Source organism: Lampris incognitus, chromosome 2, assembly GCF_029633865.1.
Source record: "Lampris incognitus isolate fLamInc1 chromosome 2, fLamInc1.hap2, whole genome shotgun sequence".
Classification (NCBI taxonomy): domain Eukaryota; kingdom Metazoa; phylum Chordata; class Actinopteri; order Lampriformes; family Lampridae; genus Lampris; species Lampris incognitus.
In genome coordinates this window covers 39,329,433-39,355,093 of record NC_079212.1, presented here as the reverse complement: position 1 = coordinate 39,355,093, position 25,661 = coordinate 39,329,433, and the positions used below count along the sequence as shown (strand labels likewise).

At 44.9% G+C, this 25,661-nt stretch overlaps 1 protein-coding gene across 1 annotated transcript in view; it reads left to right on the top strand.

The window, feature by feature from the left end:
- Positions 1-25,661, top strand: part of LOC130129971 (peptidase inhibitor 16-like) — a 60,644-nt gene that overhangs the window by 5,775 nt on the left and 29,208 nt on the right. The window contains exons 2-4 of the mRNA XM_056299682.1: positions 17,727-17,766; positions 20,895-20,955; positions 22,425-22,744. Coding sequence (XP_056155657.1) covers positions 17,727-17,766; positions 20,895-20,955; positions 22,425-22,744 — 421 coding nt within the window. The remainder of the gene's footprint in view (positions 1-17,726; positions 17,767-20,894; positions 20,956-22,424; positions 22,745-25,661) is intronic.

Here is a 25,661-nt window from a genome sequence, read left to right as displayed (position 1 = left end):
AAGAGAAAGGTCACAGCAGACAGGGCCTTTTCATCACTTGTTGAAATGCTCGATGCATGTCCCAGTGACATATTTCCCAAAATGAAGCGTCTCCTACAGGCCCTCGTCACCTTACCCATAACAAGCTGTAGTGTTGAAAGACTCCTTTCAACTGTAAGTTGGATAAAAACTGGCATCAGGACCATAGGCAGAAATCCCGGGGGGGGGGGACACGACCCCTCCATCCTGGGAAAAATATGATATATCCCCCCAATATTCCGCCCGTAGAAAATTTAATGTAATTGTCCCCTCCAAAGTTGTTATCAGATTGTCGCCCCTGATCAGGACATCAGTGATGACATATAGACTGAAGTCTTTGTCCCTGCTCTCCTTTCAGAGAGAACTGACTCGTTGGACTATAATGGAATAATTTCAGCGCCAGTATTGGTTGTGGTTGCTATAGTTACCAAGCCTCCTTTCCGGTCTGACTGCGTTGCAGTCTCTGTTGTTCTTCGTCTCTGTTGTTCTTCGTCTCTCATTACTGGCGTGGATCGCCAGTAATGAGAGACGACATCAATGAATCACACAACGCAGATGGAAACGTGCGGCGGCAGCCATTTTGTTAAAACAGGAAGAACAACAGAGACTGCAACGCAGGCTGACCGGAAAGGAGGCTTGGTAACTATAGCAACCACAACCAATACTGGCGCAGTGTTCAACACCAAACCCCATCGTCTCCTGCTGCAGTAATCAAAAGTAAGCTAACTTAGAATTTCGGACTGTCGTGGCCTATTGCTTATTTCAATATTATTGTTTATTGGGTACAGTTTTTGTTGGGTGTACAATTGGATTTTGCGCTGTGTGTGTGTGTGTGTGTGTGTGGTTTATGTGGCTGCTGAGCCAGGCAATGTTCAAGTATCTTTATCGTTACTGAGCATGTTGGTGCCGGTGTACCTCTATCCATAGATAATGATTAGTAATGCTGGTGTGTGTGTGTGTGTGTGTGCCACAGCTGTCCTCCCTTAGAGTTTGTTACCATGCACCTCTCTCTAGCTGGAAACACCGCCACCTAACCTGACGTCCATTTATCTAGCAGCAACTGTCCCCGCAACAAATTTCAGAAGACACTACTTTGGTGTAATTCTCTTTATAAGTGTTACGACCCTCGGTCTGGAGAGGGTGCAACTATTAGTGTACTGAGTAACAGTGAGGTGAGGGTGCAACACAGTGAGACATAAACGTATCGATATAATAAATATATTTATTAACAATGACAGGACAAGGGAACCGAACGGTTGCCAAAACAAACTATTAACAAAAGTAACCCACCCTTGACAGTGCTGAAAAGCACCAAACCTAAAGACAAAAAGGTGGCAACCGCTGCTAACCTAGTGTGTCTAACAGAGGTAAGCTACGTGATGGGGTGTTTGCCCATGGGCATCTTACCTTGATCCCCTCGCCCAAAAGAGCTAAACAACTAAACATAACTCAAAATAGTCACAATGCAAACTAAACCAAAAACGGGCCAGACGTTACAAACACAAACTACATCACACAAACTAAACTAGCTGGCCGGTGAACTGAACACATGTGGGGGTTTAAATGGGAGACTGCACAGCTGATGAAAATTGGATGATTCGTTGACCGGTTGATTAGGTGATGAGGAGCACCTGGCGGATACCTGAATGTAGAGTCAGAGTGATACAGGAGGCAACACAAAACTATACGGACACACCCGTGGCCGTAACAATAAGCCTACAGGTTAGATAACCTCTGTGAGCAGTGGGAAGTGTCCAATGTCTTGTTCAAGGACGAGTCAATGATAACGTGAAAGTGAAAAGTGAACTGGTGGTGGTGGTGGTGGGGGGCGCTGTTGAGCATCGACCACATAAAACTTCTCTCTATTGCTCCGTGTGATTGTGATACTTTTCAACTTTTACAATTGGTAAACAGCGATCACGTGATTTTGCTGCCAAAATGCGCGCGCATACTATGCGTGATGTAGGTCATAAAAGGGTCTATTAACACAGTTTTTTTATAATTATTTTGGCCGGTGTTTGGTTATACATCATATTTGAACCTCTTCAGTGTACTTTTTTATATTTTTTGATCAACTGAAACAGTGACAGGTTTTTTTCCGGTTAGTGTTCCGACAAGTTACCTAACAAGCAAACAAGCAAGCAAACAAAATTTTATTTATATGTCACTTTTAAAAACAAAGTGCTTTACACTCAATACACAAAATACGAATAAATACGTAAAATAAATTGAATGACTATAAAACGTGGCATAGGGATTAACAGACCAAGCTAAAAACGAACCAAGACAGAAGGCAGGGGTGGGGGTCTATAAAAAGGTTTGCCTGAAAAGATGGGCTTTTAGAGGCCACTTAACAGCAAATCTTTTTTTTTATTTCTGCCTTCCCCCCCCCCCAATTTAGTGGCCAATCGATCCCTATTTTAGTTCAAACATCCACCCTCGTACTGAATGCGTTCGCCAACTGCGTCTCTCCGGCCGGAGACAGCCTCGCCACTTTCGTGACAAGGCGAATCCAGGCCGAACCGCTGCTTTTTCCCCACACACCCACTCACTCACTCACTCACTCATGTGACCAACACCTTCTCCCTCCCGAAGACAGCGTTGCCAATTATTGCTGCTTCATCGAGTCCGGCCATAGTCGGATCTGACAAGACCGGGGCGCGAACCCCAGTCCCCCGTGGGCAACTGCATCGACACAAAGCCGATGCTTAGACCGCTACACCACTGCGGACTCTAACAGCATATCTAAAGGATTGGGGAAGATTATTCCAGAGGCTTGGGGCTAAAACTGCAAAGGTATGGTCACCTTTTGTTTTGCAGTTGGCGTCGGGGATGGATAAAATACCAAGGTTTGAGGATCTGAGTGGTCGGGAAGTGGAATGAGCAGCGCCGCCGCTCCCATAGTGCGCATCACGCACTGTGCGTAGGACACCAACTGCCGGAGGGGGCACCAGAATTATTTATGTGTTTATAATTTTCAAAATGATTAATTATTTAAATTTAAGATGAAGCACAATTATAATTAGTATCATAAGACCATTATAGGTAATACAAAGATTGTAACGATCACGGATGAATAGGCTCGGTAGTCCTTGGCTAACAGAACCCAGCCACTAAGGATGCACAAGTCAGTGCATCCTTAGTGCCGGTCCCAAGCCCGGACAAATGGGGAGGGTTGCGTCAGGAAGGGCATCCGGCGTAAAATCTTTGCCAAATCAAATATGCGGATCATAAATAAGTCTTACATACTGGATCGGTCGAGGCCCGGGTTACCATCGACCGCCACCGGTACTGTTAACCAGCAGGGTGTCGGTGGAAACTATGCTACTGTTGGGTGAAGGAGAAGGAGAGGGGGAAAGCATGTCCAGAGGCAGCTAGAGAGGAGGAAGGGTAGGCATGTGGAGGTGAGAGTTGGAACTTTGAATGTTGGCACTATGACTGGTAAAGGGAGAGAGCTGGCTGACATGATGGAAAGAAGAAAGGTAGGAATACTGTGTGTGCAAGAGACCAGGTGGAAGGGGAGTAAGGCCAGGAGTATCGGAGGTGGGTTCAAACTCTTCTACCATGGTGTGAATGGGAGGAGTAATGGGGTAGGGGCAATTCTGAAGGAAGAGTATGTCAAGAGCGTGCTGGAGGTGAAGAGAGTGTCAGACAGAGTGATGAGTATGAAGCTGGAAATTGAAGGTTTATTGCTGAATGTTATCAGCGCATATGCCCCGCAAGTTGGGTGTGAGATGGATGAAAAAGAAGAATTCTGGAGTGAGTTGGACGACATGGTGGAGAGGGTACCCAAGGAGGAGAGAGTGGTGATTGGAGCGGACTTCAATGGACATGTTGGTGAAGGGAACAGAGGTGATGAGGAGGTGATGGGAAGGTATGGAGTCAAGAAGAGAAATGTGGAAGGACAGATGGTGGTGGATTTTGTGAAAAGGATGGAAATGGCTGTGGTGAATACATATTTCAAGAAGAGGGAGGAACACAGGGTGACGTACAAGAGTGGAGGAAAGTGCACACAGGTGGACTATATCTTATGTAGAAGGCGCCATCTAAAAGGGATTGGAGACTGCAAGGTGGTGACAGGGGAGAACGTAGCTAGGCAGCATCGGATGGTGGTCTGTAGGATGACTTTGGAGACCAAGAAGAGGAAGCGAGTGAAGACACAGCCGAAGATCAAATGGTGGAAGTTGAAGAAGGAAGACTGTTGTGTGGAGTTCAGGCAGGAGTTAAGACAGGCACTGGGTGGTAGTGAAAAGTTGCCAGATGGCTGGAAAACAGCTAGGAAGGTACTTGGTGTGTCATCAGGACAGAGGAAGGAAGACAAGGAGACTTGGTGGTGGAATGAGGAAGTACAGCAAATTATACAGAGGAAAAGGTTGGCAAAGAAGAAGTGGGATAGTAAGAGAGATGAAGAAAGTAGACAGGAGTACAAGGAGATGCAGCGTAAAGCAAAGAGAGAGGTGGCAAAGGCAAAGGAAAAGGCGTATGGTGAGTTGTATGACAGATTAGACACTAAGGAAGGAGAAAAGGACTTGTACCGATTGGCTAGACAGAGGGACCAAGCTGCAAAGGATGTGCAGCAAGTTAGGGCGATCAAGGATAGAGATGGAAATGTGCTGACAAGCGAGGAGAGTGTGCTAAGAAGGTGGAAGGAATACTTTGAGGGGCTGATGAATGAAGAAAATGAGAGAGAGAGAAGGTTGGATGATGTAGGGATAGTGAATCAGGAAGTTCAGCGGATTAGCAAGGAGGAAGTGAGGGCAGCTATGAAGAGGATGAAGAGTGGAAAGGCAGTTGGTCCTGATGACATACCTGTGGAGGCATGGAGATGTTTAGGAGAGATGGCAGTGGAGTTTTTAACTATACTGCTCAAAAAAATAAAGGGAACACCTAAAAACACAATATAGACCTCGATGAATGAAATATTTCAGCTGAAAATCTTTATTTATTAGACAGAGGAATGTGTTTAGAGCAAAATAACCTAAGAATGATCAATGGAAATCAAAATCATTAGCCCATTAAGGTCTGGATTCAGAATCATACTCAAAATCAAAGTGGAAAATGAGAACATAGGCTGATCCAACTTCTGTGGAAATTCTTCAAGACGATTCAAAATGAGGCTCAGTAGTGTGTGTGGCCTCCACGTGCCTGTATGCACTCCCTACAACGTCTGGGCATGCTCCTGATGAGACGACGGATGGTCTCCTGAGGGATCTCTCCCGGACCTGGATCAGGGCATCGGTCAACTCCTGGACAGTCTGTGGTGCGACATTGCGTTGGCGGATGGTACGAGACATGATGTCCCAGAGGTGCTCGATTGGATTCAGGTCTGGGGAACGTGCAGGCCAGTCCATAGCATCAATGCCCTCGACATACAGGAACTGCTGACACACTCTGGCCACATGAGGACGAGCATTGTCATGCATGAGCAGGAACCCAGGGCCCACTGCACCAGCATGTGGTCTGACAATGGGTCTGAGGATCTCATCCCGGTACCTAATGGCAGTCATGGTACCTCTGGCTAGCACGTAGAGGTCTGTGCGGCCCTCCAAGGATATGCCTCCCCAGACCATCACTGACCCACCGCCAAACCGGTCATGCTGGAGGATGTTGCAGGCAGCAGAACGTTCTCCACAGCATCTCCAGACTCTCTCACGTCTTTCACATGTGTTCAGTGTGAACCTGCTCTCATCTGTGAAGAGCACAGGGCGCCAATGGCGAATCTGCCAACCAAGATGTTCTCTGGCAAAGGTCAATCGGGCTGCACGGTGTTGGGCTGTGAGCACAGGCCCCAATTGTGGACGTCAGGCCCTCATACCATCCTCATGCATTCTGTTTCTCACTGTTTGAGCAGAAACCTGCACATTAGTGGCCTGTTGAAGGTCGTTTTGTAGGGCTCCGGCAGTGCTCCTCCTGTTTCTCCTTGCACAAAGGACCAGATAGCGGTCCTGCTGCGGGGTCGTTGTCCTCCTACGGCCCCCTCCACGTCTCCTGGTGTACTGGCCTGTCTCCTGGTACCTCCTCCATGCTCTGGACACTGTGCTGGGAGACACATCAAATCTTCTTGCCACAGCACGCATTGATGTGCCATCCTGGATGAGCTGCACTACCTGAGCAACTTCTGTAGGTTGCAGATGCCGCCTCATGCCACCTCTAGTGTTGAGGGCACTAGCAAAATGAAAAACTAACCAAAGATCGGCCAGAAAAGATGAGGACAGGCAAATGGTCTGTGGCCACCACCTGCAAATCCATTCCTTTTATAGGGGTTGTCTTGCAAATTGTCTAATTTCCACCTGGTGGAAATTAGACAATTTACCAAAAGGTGAAATTGATTCACAAATCAGTGTTGCTTCCTAACTGGACAGGTTGATATCTCAAAAGTGTGATTGACTTGGAGCTACATTGCATTGCTTATGTGTTCCCTTTATTTTTTTGAGCAGTGTAGATTGTTTAACACAATCCTGGAAAGTGAGAGGATGCCTGAGGAGTGGACAAGAAGCATACTGGTACCGATTTTCAAGAACAAGGGCGATGTGCAGAACTGTAACAACTACAGAGGTATAAAGTTGATCAGCCACAGCATGAAGATTTGGGAAAGAGTAATAGAAGCTAGGTTAAGAGGAGAGGTGACGATCAGCGAGCAGCAGTATGGTTTCATGCCACAAAAGAGCACCACAGATGCGATGTTTGCTTTGAAAATGTTGATGGAGAAGTATAGAGAAGGCCAGAAAGAGTTGCATTGTGTCTTTATAGATTTAGAGAAAGCTTATGACAGAGTGCCGAGAGAGGAGGTGTGGTATTGTATGAGGAAGTCAGGAGTTGCAGAGAAGTATGTAGGAGTGGTGCAGGATACGTATGAGGGAAGTGTGACAATGGTGAGGTGTGCGGTTGGAATGACAGATGGGTTCAAGGTGGAGGTGAGATTACATCAAGGATCGGCTCTTAGCCCTTTCTTGTTTGCAATGGTGATGGACAGGTTGACGGACAAGATCAGGCAGGAGTCTCCATGGACGATGATGTTCGCAGATGACATTGTGATCTGTAGCGAGAGTAGGGTGCAGGTTGAGGAGAGCCTGGAGAGGTGGAGGTATGCACTGGAGAGAAGAGGAATGAAAGTCAGTAGGAGCAAGACGGAATACCTATGCGTGAATGAGAGAGAGGACAGTGGAATGGTCAGGATGCAAGGAGTGGAGGTGACAAAGGCATTTGAGTTTAAATACTTGGGGTCAACTGTCCAAAGTAACGGGGAGTGCAGTAAAGAGGTGAAAAAGAGCATGCAGGCAGGTTGGAGTGGGTGGAGAAGTGTGTCAGGAGTGATTTGCGACAGAAGGGTATCAGCAAGAGTTAAAGGGAAAGTTTACAAGATGGTTGTGAGACCAGCTATGTTATATGGTTTGGAGACAGTGGCACTGACAAAAAGACAGGAGGTGGAGCTGGAGGTGGCAGAGTTGAAGATGCTAAGATTTTCACTGGGAGTAACGAAGAAGGACAGGATTAGGAACGATTATATTAGAGGGACCGCTCAGGTTGGACGGTTTGGAGACAAAGCAAGAGAGGCAAGATTGAGATGGCTTGGACATGTGTGGAGGAGAGATGCTGAGTATATTGAGAGAAGGATGCTGAATATGGAGCTGCCAGGGAAGAGGAGAAGAGGAAGGCCAAAGAGGAGGTTTATGGATGTGGTGAGGGAAGACATGCAGGTGGCTGGTGTGACAGAGGAAGACGCAGAAGACAGGAAGAAATGGAAACGGATGATCCGCTGTGGCGACCCCTAACGGGAGAAGTAGTAGTCCTTGGCTAACAGGTCGAAACCTTTAGTCGACTGGTTAACGTTGTCGCCCGGGGTGCGGGAACTCCGAGTTCGCGTCCCGGCTGTGACAGTCCGGCCGGGCTGCCCCCCAAAGTTGCTATATTGGTGTCAGAAGTGGGATTTTTTTCGGTAGCCCTTGTGTAACGGGTCGGACCCTACCCTTTACTCGAGTGGTTAACGTTGTCGCTTGCTGTGCGGGAGCCCCAGGTTCGCGTCCTGGCTGTGGCGATTCGCGGGGACGCGAATCCCGAAGGAGGGGGCAATGTAACGATCACGGATGAATAGGCTCGATAGCACTAGTTAGTAGTCTAGCAGCTGCATTCTGAACTAACTAGAAAATTTAAAGTAGCTTGGGTGAGGCAAGAGTAGAGAGAGTTACAGTTATCTAGACGGGAGAAAATTAAAGTGTGAATTAATGTTTTGATATCTTGGAAGACAAAATATTCCTGATTTTTTCAATATTTCTTAGCTGAAGAAAACAGGATTGGACAAGCTTGGTAACATGGTGATCAAAAGACATAGTGTGGTCAAAGATGATACCAAGATTTTTTAGTGGTAGGTTTGATGTATGAATGAAGCTGTCAAATCAACTGCAGTGGCAAAGTTCCCAGGACCAATTAAGATAACTTCGGTTTTGTCGGGGTTTAAATGGAGGAAATTAAGTGACATCCAGTCTTTGGTGGCAGCTAAGCAATCATGGAGGGTGGGGGGACAGTTTATTCGGGTTATTGGGTTTGGCAGAGAAATAGACCTGAGTATCATCGGCATAACATTATGTCTTGAAAGTGACTAAACAAGTGACCCAGAGGAAGCATGTATAAAGAGAAGAGGATTGGCCCAAGGTCAGACCCCTGAGGGATTCCACACAGTATGGGAGTTGACGAGGACACAAGATTGTTAATACAAACATTCAAATATCTATTAGTCAGATAAGAGCGAGACCAATTTAACACTGGACCAGAAATGCCAACCACGTTCTCCACCATATCACGTAAGATGGCATGATTGATGGTATCAAAGGCAGCGGTTAAGTCTAGAAGACTAAGAATAGAGTGTTCACCTTTATCAGCATGCATAAGAATGTCATGGGACACTCTTAGTAATGCAGTCTCAGTGGTATGCTTGTGACGAAAACTGGATTGAAATTTATTGAAAAGGTATTGATCCACAGTCAGCTGCAGGATTTCGTCCGCAACAGATTTTTTTCAAGGATTTTGGATAAAAAAGAAAAGACATTTTGGAAATTGGTCTATAATTCTCTACACTTGCCGGATCTAGAGATGGCTTTTTGAGGAGGGGCTGAACACTGACAATTTTAAAGTAGTCGTGTACAGACCCGGGTGTGAGTGAGTAGTTGATGATAGAGCGCAAGCAGGGTCCTAAGCCAGGGAGGATGGATTTTAAAGATTTTGTCGGAACTATATCACAGGGACTGCAGGAGGGACGTATAAGGTCTACAGCACTAACAAGGAACTGAAGAGAAACAGGAACAAATTCCGACATTAAAATGGGACGGCTGAAAGGGACAGTGGGGGGGAGGTAAAATTGAACCTTTGACCATCGATCTTGTGAACAAAGAAAGAAGACATTTTTCAGTCATTAGCAGAACAGGTGGAAATGGTAGGAAAAGAGGGATTCACAAGCTGTTTGATAAGTACTAAACAGAAACCTAGGGTTATGTTTATTACTCTCAATCAAGTCAGAGAAGTAAGCAGCTCTCGAGTCTTTGATAGTTTGATTCAATTTCAATAACAACTCCTTCACGTGGAGCTGATGAACGTCAAGAGTAGGGGTTTTTTTCCCCATCTGCGTTCGGTTTTCCTATAATCCCTTCTTTTTTGACAGACATTTTCATTGATCCAAGGGGTTGTGTTAGTAACTGGGTCAGCCCTGGAAATACACGGAGCCGAAAAATCAAGGGCAGGTGTACACAAATCATTAAACCAACTAACCTGGTCACTAATGTTGGCGAAGTGAGGAGGGCAGCTGGCCAGACTGGAAAAGTAACTAGAAAACATGGCTGCTTGTTAAAGATGCGAGAGTTAATTATACGTTTCTGGGGTATTGTAGTAGGCGGTAAAGAAGCATCAAAGGTAATACATTTAAAGTTAGACACAAAATCAATCTTATTCAGGGAATTGAGAGACATGTTCAGGGTGAAAACTACAATTCAAGGGTGTGCCCACGGTTATGTGTGGGGCCAGTGGCATGCTGCACAAGGTTAAAAGATTTAGAAATGTTCAAAACATCTATGACAAATGAGCTAAAAGGATTATCAATATGAATTTTAAAATGACCAACTATAATAGCCCTATTGAATTTCAGAACAAGAGAGGACAATACCTCAGAGAATTCATTGAGTAAACCTGCAGGTGAACTGGGGAGTCGATAAACAGCCAATTGGGTTGTCACACAGTTTGAAAAGTTAAGATTTCAAAACTATCAAAAGAACCAAACGTAAAAGGAATATAAGTGTAATGGTTCTTAAAAGCAACTACTATACCCCCAGCACGACCTGTTAACCTGGGTGCATTCAGAAAATTATAGCTGGGTGGACAGAGCTCCAATGGAGGGGAGCACCCCCCAGCTTTAAGCCAGGTGTCGGTGAGCAATCGGAAGTTAAGGTTGAGGGAAGTAATTAAATCATTGAGAATAAAAGATTCATTCATTTGACATGGACTGGGCATTTAAAAGAGCAAAAACAGTTGGAATAAAGGGGCTTAGTTGGACTGGAATAGCTACAGCAGACCGTTTGAAGACACATAATGCGGGTATTAAATCGTGGCCTAATCCTAACAGTAATATTGTGAGAGCTATGGGATGGGAGAGAACTCACCTTTAGAAGAGCTGGATTACACAGGGCAACAGGCGATAATGAATGGATACGCCATGTTTTAGGTAACAAATGTATTTTTTTTATCTATATCTATAGAACTAACCTGGGGGACTGTGTGGAGTGTAAATAGTCATTCACAAATACAGGACCACACAGCGTAGTGGAAACTGGCCGCTAACATGCAGCTATCCAGCTTGTTGTGGTGGATACTGTCTCTTCTAAAAAAGGAAAAGCGTTCCCAGAACAAATCAAAATTGTCAATGAAGCCCAAACTATGAGCTCCGCAGGCGGACTGGAGCCAAGTGTGGAGGCCGAGGATCCTGCTGAAGCACCCGACTCCACGGGCCACTGTGGGAATAGGACGGGAAATAAAAATCGATTTTCCAGAAGAAATTACAAGGTTAAAAAGGTTGTTAAAATCCTTTTTAGTTAGTTACATTTTAGTTCTCCGAATTACCTAACAAGTCCACACGCTTATTCTCGGAGGGACTTCAGCTGTTGGCTTAACCGCGTGTTGTGTCGCTCATCCATTAAAACTAGCATGCCTTCGAAGTCTTCCAGGACTATTCTATCCTTTATGGATGAGTTTGCTGTTTCTGTCCCCTAGCGTCTCCTCAACCTATCAGGGAAAGTGCACTCCTTGTATTCCCACGTTCACCACACTTTCACCTGTATTGACTATTTTCTTATAGATAATCGGCCCCTTTCTTCAGTTCAATCGTGCTCTTATAATGTTATTTGAATAAGGCTGGGGGGGGGGGTGTTGGTAACACACGCCCCTCTGGCGTCTAACCACGTGTTTATTGTCAAGCGAGGATTTTGTTAAATTTGTATCTAACCAAATCGACTTCTTCTTTACTGTCAAAGGAACTCCAGGGGTATTGGCTTCCGGGAGACTTTGAAGACATAAATAGCAGGTGAAATTATTTCATATAGTGGGTTTGAGGATAACTTGAGGGGAAAAAATACAGGGACTAAATCAATGAATTACACAGCTTGATAGTATCTATGCCTCCTACCCATCCCCAAACATACTATACAGTGAGCATATTTCCCCTCAAGCGGAGTTTGATGCCCTCGCCACTAATCAAGTAGAGGACCTTCTATTTAAATCTAAATATGCTTAACTGCGAACATGGTGACAAGCGAGTCAACTTCTGGCCCATCAATTATGGCAGGCTTCTTCGTCTCATCAGATTCCACACATTCAGACTCCTTCAGTTGTAACAACAGATCCTAAAAACATTAATGATCTTTTTACAGTTTTACTTCTCTCTTTATGAGAAATGGCTTCGAGCTTCACACTCCAGTCCTGAGGGCACTTCATTAGCTCCCTGTCCGTCAGAAAATTGATTTTAAAGCTCTGCTCTTGGTTTATAAAGCACCGAATGGTTTAGAGCCAAAATACATTTCTGACCTACTGCTACACTATGAATCACCTAGACCGCTCAGTTCGTCTGGGACAGATCTGTTTTCTGTCCCCAGAGTAAAAACGAAACATGGAGAGACAGCTTTCATTTTTTATGCACCACATATCTGGAACAAACTCCCTAAAAACTGTAAGTCTACAACTCTCAGTTCTTTTAAATCCAGGCTGAAGACTTTCCTCTTTGCCGCTGCCTTTTGTTGAATTAAGCTTGAAGCTTTTGATTTTCATCTTGCACTGCACTGTAACTTTTTTATTGGTTTTTCGGTTTTTTTTTATTTGTTGCCTTATGATGCTTCTCTTGATGCCTTTTGTATTTTGTGTGGGGCATTTTGAGTTGCCTTGTTGCGGAAATGTGCTTTAAGGATAAATTTGCCTTGCCCTGCCTTACCTTGGTCAGGGGCATACAGTGTTGCCCCTAACATGCATGTCTTTTGATGTCTTTTTAGCTACTATGCAACGAATAGCTGGAATAAACTTCCAGAATCAGAATACTTTTTTTTATCCCCGAGGGGAAATTGAGTTCTATTACAAACACTCATGCTCTAATAACTAAAAACTAACAAGATACAAGATAAGAAAATAGAAACAGAAACAAACAGAAATAAAAGATAAATAAGAAATAGAAATAAGGACAAAATATATCAACAAGCATGGTGCACATAACACCCTATCTATACTGCACTACCACAGCACACAACAAGCAGCACAAACAAAACTCGACAGGACCAATCCAATGACCATTAACTCAGAGTGTCTGACAGTCTGAGTCTGAGGGAGGAGTGGTAAAGTTTGATGGACACAGGCAGGAATGACCTCCTGTGGTGCTCTGTGGCGCTTTATGGCAGAATGAGTCTATTACTAAAAGTACTCCTGTGCCCAACCAGCATGTCATGGAGTGGGTGGGAGACATTGTCCATGATGGCACGTAATTTCAACAGCGTCCTCCTGTCAGAAACCACCGCCAGAGAATCCAGTTCCACCCCCACAACGTCACCGGCCTTGCGGATCAGTTTATTGAGCCTGTTTGCATCAGCTACCCTCAACCTGCTGCCCCAACACACAACAGCAAACAGGAGAGCACTGGCCACCACAATCTCATACCACATCCTGAGCATTGTCTGGCAGATGTTGAAGGACCTCAGCCTCCTCAAAAAGTAGAGACGGCTCTGTCCCTTCTTGTAGAGGGCATCAGTGTTCTTAGCCAAATCCAGTTTATTGTCTATATACACCCCCATGTACTTATAGTATTCCACAGTGTCCACACTGACCTCCTGGATGGAGACAGGGGTCCCTCCTCAGGTCAACAACCAGCTCCTTTGTCTTAGTCACGTTGAGCTGCACATTGTTCTTCTCACACCACGTGACAAAATTTCCCACCACAGCCCTGTACTCAGCCTCCTCGCCATTACTGATGCATCTGACTATAGCAGAGTCATCAGAGAACTTCTGAAGATGGCAGGACTCTGTGTGGTAGTTGAAGTCCGTGGTGTAGAGGGTAAAAAGGAAGGGAGACAGGACTGTACCTTGCAGGGCCCCAGTGTTGCTGACCACTCTGTCTGACATACACTGTTGCAAGCGCATATACTGTGGTCTACCAGTAAGGTAGTCAACAATCCAGGACAGAAGGGGGGCATCTCCCTGCATTGCTGTCAGCCTCTCACCCAGTAGAGCTGGCCGGATGGTGTTGAAGGCACTAGAAAAGTCAAAGAACATGACTCCCACAGAGCTTGCTGGCTTATCCAGGTGGGCATAGGCACGGTTAAGCAGGAAAATGATGGCATCCTCAACTCCCAGTCGGGGTTGGTAAGCGAACTGGAGGGGGTCTAAGTGTGGCTTGACCGTGGGCTGAAGCTGCTCCAGGAAGAGTCTTTCCAGAGTCTTCATGATGTGTGAAGTCAATGCTACCGGTCTGTAGTCCTTTGAGTCCCTGCGATGCGACATTTTAAGCACAGGAACGAGGCAGGATGTTTTCCACAGCACGAGGACCTTTTGAAGTCTAAGGCTTATGTTGAAGACATGGTGAAGCACTCTCATAACTGAGGGGCACAGGCTTTGAGCACCCTGGAGCTAACACCATCCGGGCCTGCCACCTTGCTTGCGTGAAGTCTCAACAACAACTGTCTTCTGACATGGTCAACCGTGAAGCACACTGTAGGTGTTACAGGTAGGGGGGAGGGGGGGTCGTCAGGATGGAGAGGGCCATTAGTCCAGGAACCCGGGGGGGGGATGGGGGGAGTAGGGCCCTCACTGGAGGCTGGGGGGGACTTAAGGAGGAGGAGGGGGAGGGAGGGGCAGTGGAGTTCACGGTTGCTGAGGGCAGGCAACAGATGAGACCGGGGGGGACGGGGAGGGGTCATCGTGTCAAATCTGTTAAAAAAACACATTAAGTTCGTTGGCCCTGTCCAAGCTGCCCTCCATTGCTCTGCTGCCAGTCGGCCTGAAACCAGTGATGGTCTTCATACCACTCCAGACCTCTCTCGTGTTGTTCTGTTGGAGTTTTTGCTCCATCTTCCTCCTGTAGTTATCAGGACAGATATCTGAGACTTGCTCCAACACTGGCTACTTTTAAATCCATATTAAAAACGTTATGTCTACCATTGGTTTCTGCTAAACTGCAAACCTTGCACTTTAAAGTTGTAAACCTTGCATTATGTTTTAATTTTTATTCTTTAATTTAAAAGTATTTTTATGAATTATTCATTAAATCCTTTTCTATTGTTTTTTTATGTGAAGCACATTGAGTCTGCCTTGTGTATAAAATTTGCTATATAAATAAAGTTGCCTTGCCTTGCCTAATTATTCATTTGCTTTTGATAGTTCTTTGACCCATTGGACATACCCAAAGTGGGCCCAGACTCTTTTGGGAGGCTAGAGGAGCTGCTCACTGTAGATGAGCTTAAAAGAGCAACCTTCTCCATGCAATCAGGAAAGTGCCCAGGACTGGACAGTTTTCCAATAGAGTTTTATAAAACCTTTTTCAGTAAGTTAGCCCCGGTTTTGATTGAGATGTTAATGAATCATTTAACTCTCTTAAACTACCTCCAACTCTTCATGAGTCGGAACTGCAGGAAAATCAGCTGGGTAGACCAGCATATCATCAGACAGAGTCACGTAATGGTTGGAGAGACTTAGGCAAAAGGGTGAGGCAGCCCCATCCGAGTCTCTCTTGTGACTGCGGACCACCACTTCAGGCCAAGACAACTGGTTATGTGTCAAGCAGGAGGAAAGCCATGGACAAGTGGAGGGGTCCCACAGAACTTTGTCCTGCACTGTTGCACTGAGAAAGGCCATCCATTTGGACAGCCCAGAAGCCTCGCCAAAGAAGCTGGTCAAAAGGGAATCTTTCTTAAGCAGTTCATCAGAAAGCTGATGAATATCTTCTTTAAGGTCAGTGATCTTTCTGTTTGTTTTCTTGACTATGAATATGTATGAGGGAAGTGTGACAGTGGTGAGGTGTGCAGTTAGAATGACAGATGGGTTCAAAGTGGATGTGGGATTACATCAAGGATCAGCTCTGAGCCCTTTCTTGTTTGTAATGGTGATGGACAGGTTGACGGACAAGATTGACAGATGCAGGAGTCTCCGTATACTATGATGTATGTGGATGACATAATCTGTAGTGAGAGTACGGTGCAGGTTGAGGAGAGCCTGGAGAGGTGGAGGTATGCACTGGAGAGAATAGGAATGAAAGTCAGCCGGAGCAAGACGGAATACATATGCGTGAATGAGAGGGAGGACAGTGGAATGGTGAGGATGCAAGGAGTAGATATGACGAAGGCATATGAGTTTGAATACTTGGGGTCAACTGTCCAAAGTAACAGGGAGTGCAGAAGAGAGGTGAAGAAGAGCATGCAGGTAGGGTGGAGTGGGTGGAGAAGAGTATCAGGAGTGATTTGCGACAGAAGGGTACCAGCAAGAGTTAAAGGGAATGTTTACAAGATGGTTATGAGATCAGCTATGTTATATGGTTTGGAGACAGTGGCACGGATGAAAAGACAGGAGGCAGAGCTAGAGGTAGCAGAGTTGAAGAGGCTATGATTTCCATTGGGAGTGATGAAGAAGGACAGGATTAGGAATGAGTATATTAGAGGGAAAGCTGAGGTTGGACAGTTTGGAGACAAAGAAAGAGAGGCAAGATTGAGATGGCTTGGACATGTGTGGAGGAGAAATGCTGGGTATATTGAGAGAAGGAGGCTGAATATGGAGCTGCCAGAGAAGAGGAAAAGAGGAAGGCCAAAGAGGAGGTTTATGGATGTGGTGAGGGAGGACATGCAGGTGGCTGGCGTGACAGAGGACGATGCAGAGGACAGGAGGAGATGGAAACGGATGATCCACTGTGGCGACCCCTAATGGGAGCAGCCAAAAGTAGTAGTAATAGTAGCACACTGTTCTCACGGGTAAAGTTGGCATAATGGTTTTGGTTAGCTTAGCCACCAGACTAAAAATAAGCACAGCCAAGCAAGTAGCTGGATCAGTAAGGAAAATAATCAATAGGAAACCAAACAGGGATGTCTCGTAAAACCAATGGAGCTGAGATAGAATGGTAAAAGACTAGTAAAACTGCTAAGATCAATTCAGATCAATGGGTTAAAACGTTAAAAAAAAACACCCACTTAGAACACTTTCCCCTGAATTGCTCCATCTGGCAGGGTTGTCCTTTGAGTCCTCTCTTATTTGCTATTGCTATTGAACCACTCACCATGCGCTCCAGCCAAATCTCCGTAAAACTGGAATAACCAGGAATCGTTTTGAGCAGAAAGTCTCCATTTATGCAGATGACTTGCTTTTATACAGCTCTAATCTTTCTGTATCAGTCCCGGCTGCTCTTAACGTATTTATGTTATTTGGCCAAATTTCAGGGTATAAACTCAATATAGACAAATGTGAGTTTCTTTAAATTTTGCAGCACGTGAGTATTCTTTGCATGATTTCCCATTCTAAATTGTCCCGCTTGGTTTTACATACCTTTGTATTTAGGTTAGGGATACATCTGAGGACCTGTTTAAATTCCATTTTGCCCCTTTGATGGTTCAGATACAGGAATGTTTCCAGAGAGGGTCCGCGGTGGCGTAGCGGTCTAAGCATCGGCTTGGTGTCGATGCAGTTGCCCACTGGGGACTGGGTTTCGCGCCCCGGTCTCGTCAGATCCGACTATGGCCGGACTCGATGAAGCAGCAATCATTGGCAACGCTGTCTTCGGGAGGGGGGCGGAGTCGGCTTGTGTTCGTCATGTGAATGCGTCTCTGTGTGTGTCGGAAAAACAGTGGTTCGGCTTGGATTCGCCTTGTCACGAAAGTGGGGAGGCGCTTTCCTTCGAGACTGCCGGCCGGAGAGATGCAGTTGGCGAACGCATGCAATACGAGGGTGGGTGTTTGAATTAAAATAGGGATCAATTGGCCACTAAATTGGGAGAAAAAAGGGAAAAATCAGAAATAAATTTAAAAAAAAAGGAATGTTTCCAGAGGTGGTCATTGTTACCTGTATCCCAGGTTAATGCTGTTAAGATAAACACCCTCCCTAAACTGTTCTACCTCTTTCAGTTCATACCCATTTTTCTCCCCCCAATAATTCTTTTGTAAATTAGATAGTTTAGTCACTAAGTTTATTTGAAATAAGAAAGATCCTCGACTTCATAGAGAGCTCTTGCAGAGACCGAGGTCTCTCGGTGGTTTGGAGGTTTGGCTTTACCTAATTTTAAGTTTTATTATTGGGCTGCCAACCTTAGAGTAATTCAGCTTTTGGCTCAATTTGGAGAAGTCACCTGCTCGTCCTTCATGGCTGCTTATGGAGGCATTCTCCACTAAATCTGCCTTGCTGACAGCCCTTACTCATTTTCCCTTAAAATTTCTCACTCTCTTTATTCTTAAAATGCCTAAGTTAAGTCTACTTTGATGATCTGGAAGCAATTCCGACACCATTTTGGTCTATAGACCTTTTCTTTCATTGCTCCTATATCAGCTAATCTGGTTTTTCAGCCCACTCTGATTGATAGAGCTTTCTCCTTGATATTTAGCGACCTATATATTTACAATACTTTCAGCAGCTCTCTGAGAAGTTCCCTTTTTACCTACAGCTCCACAGCTTTGTTTGTAATTTTAGCTCCCGTTTTCCCAATCTCCCAGAGGCCTCACCTATTGGCTATCTCTTAACCCAATTTCCTTTCATAAAGGGTATGATCTCACGTCTGTATAATTTTATCCACTCATTGCGTCTAGCCTCTTACATAACAAAAACTCAATGGGAGGAGGCTCTGGGAGAAGATCTCAGAGGAGTTGTGGGATGTCATTCTGCATCAGGTTCACCCCTCATCTCTGTGCTAGACATAGTCTGACCCAGTGCAAAATCCTTCACTGTACACAGTTCAACAAAGCCAAGCTTTCAATGATTTATAATGATGTTGACCCTATGTATGATAGATTCCGCCAAGCCTCCACTGCCCACATCCATATGTTTTGGTTATGCCCTTCCTTACACATCTATTGGCGAGAAATCTTGAACTCAATTTCAGATTGTATTAAGACTCGATTTGAACCAACAGCAATCACAGCATTGTTTGGGTTTCCACCTCCCACCCTTCTGCTTCCAAAATATAAGGCAGACTTTGTAGCATTTGTTACCTTATTAGCCAGACATCTGATTTTACTGAGGTGGAAATCACTTGCACTCCCCTGTCATTCTTTATGGATCAAAGACATCTTGTACTTTGTTAAATAGAAAAGATTAGGTGTTCTATAAATGGTTTTCTTGCCAAATTCAATAAAACACGGGATCCTTTATTTATTTGCACATGCTGAGGGTTTGGTGTTTGCTGCTATTCCGGAGCAACAGCTTTAATTGAATATTTGTAACCACCCTAACGTACCTTTGGTGGTGTATGGAATGTAATTTTTACCATCATGTGAATTCTTTTTCCTTGAATTTTTATATGATGACCAACGTCATCATATGTGATGACGCTGTGATGGCCTGGCGGTCTGTCCAGGGTGTCTCCCTGCCTGCCACCCAATAATTGCTGGGATAGGCTTCAGCATCCCCACAACCCTGAGAACAGGATAAGTGGTTTGAATAATGCAATTTGCATTATTATTAATTTGGATGGCTGGACAGTTTTTTTTTGTTTTGTTTTTTGTCTATTTTTGTTTTCTTTTGATGTTAGTTGTGTCTTTTACTGCATTTTCAAGTACTTGCACTGCGTTCTACATACATGTTCTGCTTCTCTTGATGTGTGTTATGCTTGACACGATATTAAAACTTTTTTTGGCATTTGTGTGTTGTTGAAAATCTAACAAGCAAATATGAGGAAAAAAAAGAAGTGAACTGGTATACAAGACCAGTGTTCTGACCCCTGAATCTCTGTTTGCACTGGTTAGGGTTCAGAATCAGACCGTTTTATTTCTGCATGAGTCCATTCTCACACTGTGTCGACCAGGGTCTGACCCGGTTCTCCAAGGAGCGGTCTTTTACTTCCTGTACTGATGACATCATCACTGAGCACGTGCAGTAAGGAGTGGTCCTATGGTGTGTCTAGGAACAGATGATGAGCGTACTTTGGACATAAAGCACGAACACACACATACAGTCTCAAAAACACAGGCTGTTATAAACATCTACCGTCAGATGCCATACACACGGTGAAACACATACACACACAAAGATTCCCCCCAACACACACGCACACACACATTATGCAACAGCTGAGAAGACAGAAAAACATACAACATAAAATATCGGCATGCTAAAAAATACATGTTAATAATGTATATATCATGCCAATGAAACACATTAAAACTGAAAAAAGAAAACAGAGAGGGGGAGACTAACATAGGGAGAGAGACACGCAGAATGAGAGATTTGGCCCAAGGTCCCACAGCTAATCATACTCTGAGAGGCTAAGAGGGTCCACACCCAGAACAATACATCCCCCCACCCTCCACCCCACCCCACACACACACACACAGCCAGGCTCATCTGCAAGCTATTAGCCAACAGTCAACGACGACAGAATCATATGGGCTGGGTTGCTATTGGCCTGACAAACAATCACATAGTATTCACATGATGTATAGACCTGTACATGTGTGTGCATGAGAAAAAATTAAAAGTGTACATTTGTCTGTGCGCTCATGTGTTTCAGTGTCTGTATGAGTGTCCATTAATATGTGTCTGTGTTGATTTCTTTTGTGTGCGGTACGGTCACACGTGTGTGTGTGTGTGTGTGTGTGTGTGCGCGTGTGTGTGCTCATGCATGTGTGTGCTCATGCATGTGTGTCCATACCCTCGGCCGGCCCCTCCATGCATTAACAGCCAGCTGTGAAGTGTGGAGTATTTCCCAGCAAAAGAGCGGGAGGATGGATTTCATGGACTGGATGGAGCATTGGTAGAACATGTCTCAACACTGACTACAGGGAAGACACAGCCCATCACATCAGTCCTGCAGAACCTTCAGCTCTCCTACAGCAAACCTATGGAGAGAGAAAAAACCCACAACCTTCCCTCCATCTCGCTGCTATTTCTCTTCTTTACCTCCCTTTCACTCTTCTTCCATCTCCTCTCCTCTCCTCTCACCCGTCAGGTGCAATGCTCCATCCCACTAAACTTGAATCGAGCCTCGCTACAATAACACTATGTTGGCAGGGTCTACTTTGAGTCCGACCCGGGACCTTCCCGTGTGCCAGAAGTTGTTTTACACTCTAGAATGTCCCCCGTCAGTATTCCAGATGTCCCAGTAAAACCACAGCAGCCGGAGAGACTGACTGACTGACTAGTCCAACCTCGTACTGTCACGATGCTTCAATTTCAGACAGATAGAAGGAACTATTCAGTGCAGAGGAGAGGGGCAGAAAACAGAGACGGGGGATATAATTTGTGTTTTCGTTGTTTTAAAATTCAAACTCAGCCAAGCACATCATAACACACAGCACAGCACAAGCACAGCATACCCACCCATCAGTACCCCAAGGCTCTTATTACAGCATACAACACATTCCTCAGCTGTACCAGTGCTCACAGAGAGATAGAGAGACAGCAAGAAAGAGGAGATGGGACTCGAAAGTGAAACAGCAAATCCGAGACTTCCAGTGTGAATGAAGAGAATGTGATGACCGGGGGATAGAGAGAGAGAGAGAGAGAGAGAGGAGAGAGAGGAGAGAGAGAGAGAGAGAGAGAGAGAGAGAGAGAGAGAGAGAGAGAGAGAGAGAGAGAGAGAGAGAGAGAGAGAGAGAGAGAGAGAGAGAGAGAGAGAGAGAGAGAGAGAGAGAGAGAGAGAGAGAGAGAGAGAGAGAGAGAGAGAGAGAGAGAGAGAGAGAGAGAGAGAGAGAGAGAGAGAGAGAGAGAGGAGAGAGAGAGAGAGAGAGAGAGAGAGAGACATGTCGAGAGTGGGTGTATAGAAGGAAGCAGACAGGGTAAATATGACTCTGTGGTATGAAACACAATCCACCGGGTCACCATTTGCTCCTTAACACCATGCTCATGTTTACAGGTTATGGGGGGACAGGGCAAATCTGTATGCTGACCCTGTCATGTATACCGTATGCACACACACACACACACACACACCACACACACAGACACACATACACACACACACACACAAACGAGAGCAGACTTCAAGTGTTTAAATGTTTAATTAAGGAGAGTTCGATGCTTATTCTTTTGCTGGTATACCAGACCAGATCGAAACAGAACAAACCAAACATCCTAACATGTCATTGTAAAAAAAACAAAAACAAAAACTGAAAACCTTGATCAGCAGAGACAGAGAGAAAGAGACAGGAGTACAGATTCAGAGCAAATTCACAGAGAGACAAATTAAGAGAAGAAGGGGTGAGGAAGGGAGAGAAAAAGTGGGTGACGGGGGTGGGGGGGTAGTTGTTTTTTTGCGTACCAGCCAGTGCAGTTGTAATGTGTGTGTGTGTGTGTGTGTGTGTGTGTGTGTGTGTGGGTGGGTGGGAGGATCCTCGCTCTCTTATAGCAGAGTCATAGAGGCAGATCGGCAGAGCTGAGAGAGAGAAGCACAGAGGAGGGAACACACTCTAAAATACACACACACATACACACTCACACCAGCACACTGTACAACACAGATTCCCTCACACGCATCACCGCTGACCTACAAGATAAAGATACACGTACACACACACACTCTCACACTCATATACACACACATGCACACACGCACATAAATGCACGCACACTCACACACAAAAACACACATGCAGAGACATTTATAACTCTGACAACACACTCAAACATACACACACATTGCACTGGACTCTGAGCGTGCAGCAATCACTAAAGGAGACATTTTTTAGGATCTACATTCCATCATGCAACAGCTTACTCGCTTCGAGCCTCGGGGTGTCCGCACCCAGCAGGAGAGCCCAACTCGACGACAGAGTTCCCAGAAACCTGCCGCTATTTTGGGGTCGACTCCCAGGACAAGCCCCTGAACAGGAACTACCGGCTTTGGAGGGGGTCTAACTGCTGTCTCTTCCCACTGACAGGAGCCCTCATCTGGGCACAGCTACTGATGTGGGCCCTGGCGGTTCCTGGATCCTGGGGCTCTTTGAATGAAGAGCAGGAAGAGCTGATAGTGGAGCTTCACAACTATTACAGAGGGCAGGTTTCCCCCAGCGCATCGGCCATGCTGCCACTGGTAAGACACCTACAGTCTGTCTCATTTCAGTAACCTCCATTAGTGCACTTTCATGTGGTACACTGTGTGCACTATGTACTTTCTTGGGGCATCAAGGTGTTGCCTCACAGCAAGAAGGTCCTGGGTTCGATCCCAGGCCATCCCAGATCCTTTCTGTGTGGAGTTTGCATGTTCTCCCCGTGTCTGCATGGGTTTCTTCCGGGTGCTCTGGTTTCCTCCCACCATCAAAAAGACATGCTTGTTAGGGTTAATACTCCTGTCTGTGCCCCTGAGCAAGGCAATGGAAAGAATTGGAGTTGGGCCCCGGGCGCTGCAGCTGCCCACTGCTCCTATACAACAGGATGGGTTAAATGCAGAGAACAAATTCGTTGTGAGAATACAATGACTGAATAAATTGGCTTTCTTCTTTCTTACTTGCGTAGTGCGTGAATCTTGACAGGATAGTGTTGTCTCCTCCTCCTCCTCCTCTTCTGCTTCTACTTCGTCTTCATCATCATCGCCTTTCGCCGACATTTGACTGCAATTGTTACCCGCCAAAATATCTGCTGGCTTGTTTGCTCGCTTGACTTTTAATTCAATTCACATGTATAACTTACATTTGTATAGTGTTGTGTTCACCGCAGCAGTCGCAACAGCTAACTATTAAGCACTCTGCAAACCCCAAAGCATACCATCTACTTACCCCGCAACCCTTGGCATATATGTCTATTGACGTTTATTATTGTTCCGTTTTGCAATAAATAAAGAAAAGGGGGGTATCAGAAACGAATTGGGAAACGAATTGGAAAGAAAAAAAAAGATCGCAACAGCCGCAACTTCTTCGGCCGCCATTTTCACAACTTTGAAAATGGGTTGCTGGCCCCTCCCCTTCCGCTACGTAGCCAAGATGGCGACCGTTTGGCAGAATTTCACATTCACAAAGTAAATTTTCTAACAGAAAACCTTTATTCAATTTTTTTTACAAATTAAGCGCAACAATACATACAAACTATTCAGCCCCCTACAAACCCCAAAGCCTTAAAAACTCGACATAACTGTCTGAACTCTGAACTGCTGAACCTCTCTTTATTTTATTTTTTAAATCTTTTTTAATATTAATTTTTCTTTCATTTTTTAATATTTGATTTATCTTATAACCCCTGGCATATATATCTGTATATATTGGTGATGATTTATAAATGAAATGTGTTTAAAAAAAAAAAGAGAGAAGTGAGTGCATCATCTGGGTACTCATAGTGCACTGCATGCACTTGTGCCCTCAAAATAGCAAGTGATCAAAAAAAAATTTTTTTTATGAAAAAATAGCAAGTGTGAGTACAGAAGTACACAATTTGACACAGTCCTACAGTTTACAAAACCCTCTGCTTGAATAACACTATCATCTGTCTTGTTATTTGCGAGGAGAGTGCCATTTTCAGGAAAACTGTCACCTTAAGACAGTGAAACACTGTTTTACATTATATGTTGTTTGTTGCAGGTATTTAATTGTTGTCAAATACAGAGGGACTCCAGTTAAGGACACAAGTAGGAAAATTTTCAAAACGTCAGATAGTGTCAAATAGCTTCCCACAGGTGGGACTGGAGAAATCTGTGTCCAAAAGTACTCATCATTTACCAAAACTGACATTCTGAAGTTTACACCGACTTTTCACAGCAGTTGGGCAGGTATGACCAGGTGAGAAAATTCAAGGGCTCTACTAATTTTGTTCGCCCTACACGCAACTACTTCTACCACCATGTAATCCACTCACTGCTCATCATGAATAACTAAACTTAAACTCGGAGTATCCGTGTTTGACTCTTCTTGTGGCAATTAGAAAAGACACCCAGACATCAGTGACTTCATGGAGGGAGAAGATGGGGGGGGGAGCCCAGACGTGCATGATGACGTATGACTCACAGATGACGTTAGTTCAGAGATAATATAAATGGCTTGTGGTCCAATGTGTTCGTGCAGTGTTGTAGCCTATGACTCAGTTGGTCTGAAGAATGCTGAGCATTTAAGACTCAGTTGACTGGAAGTCACCCTCCCCAGCACCCACAACAGGCTGTACCAACACATCTGTGCTGTCCAAGAAGTTTCCCACGCAGAAGAAGACTGGCGTAGGAATAAAAAAAAACAGTTGAAAACAATGAAGTTCAAGCTTCCTGATTACCACAGACGTTGCCACAGAAAAATTATGCAAAACGACCAGCCAAGGTTCATGGGAAATAATAGCACACTTTGTATAATACGGCAGTCTAAGTCTGCGAGGACAGCTAGTGTTTAGAAAATTAGACGTATGGCATGAACTGTTTCGATGAAAGTAGTTTTGGTTGAAGCTAACGGATAGAGAACAGGGTGACCACATTCAATTTAACCAAATTGTGTCTGTGAATGGCTCTGTGTTTAAATAATGATAATGGGCACATGTTAGGATGGATTAAATGAATGGATGGATGGATGGTTGAATGGAAACCTTGTTCTAAATGGTAAAATCAGAAAGGAGTGAGGGATTAAAGAAGCAGAGACACAAGAAGAGAGAGATGAGAGGAGCATAGGAGGTGGAGTGGACAGGCAGGTGAAGCGGAGCAGATGAAGAGAGGGAAGTAAAGAAAGGAGACAGAGAGGATAGGCGACTGAGACAATTAGAGGACATGACAAGATAACTCTTATAATCCAGGAAAGAATGCAGCAGATGATCTGGATTAGAGAGATCTGTGCCTGGTCACCTCTTTAACTTCAAGTTCCTTATAAAAGTCCAATGTTCGGAAATGTTTCTCTATCGCTTTCACTGTCTGTCTGTCTGTCGGTCGGTCGGTCTGTCTGTGTGTGTGTGTGTGTGTGTGTGTGTGTGTGTGTGTGTGTGTGTGTGTGTGTGTGTGTGTGTGCGTGTGTGTGTGTGTGTATCTGCATGTCTGCCTGTCTCTGTCTGTC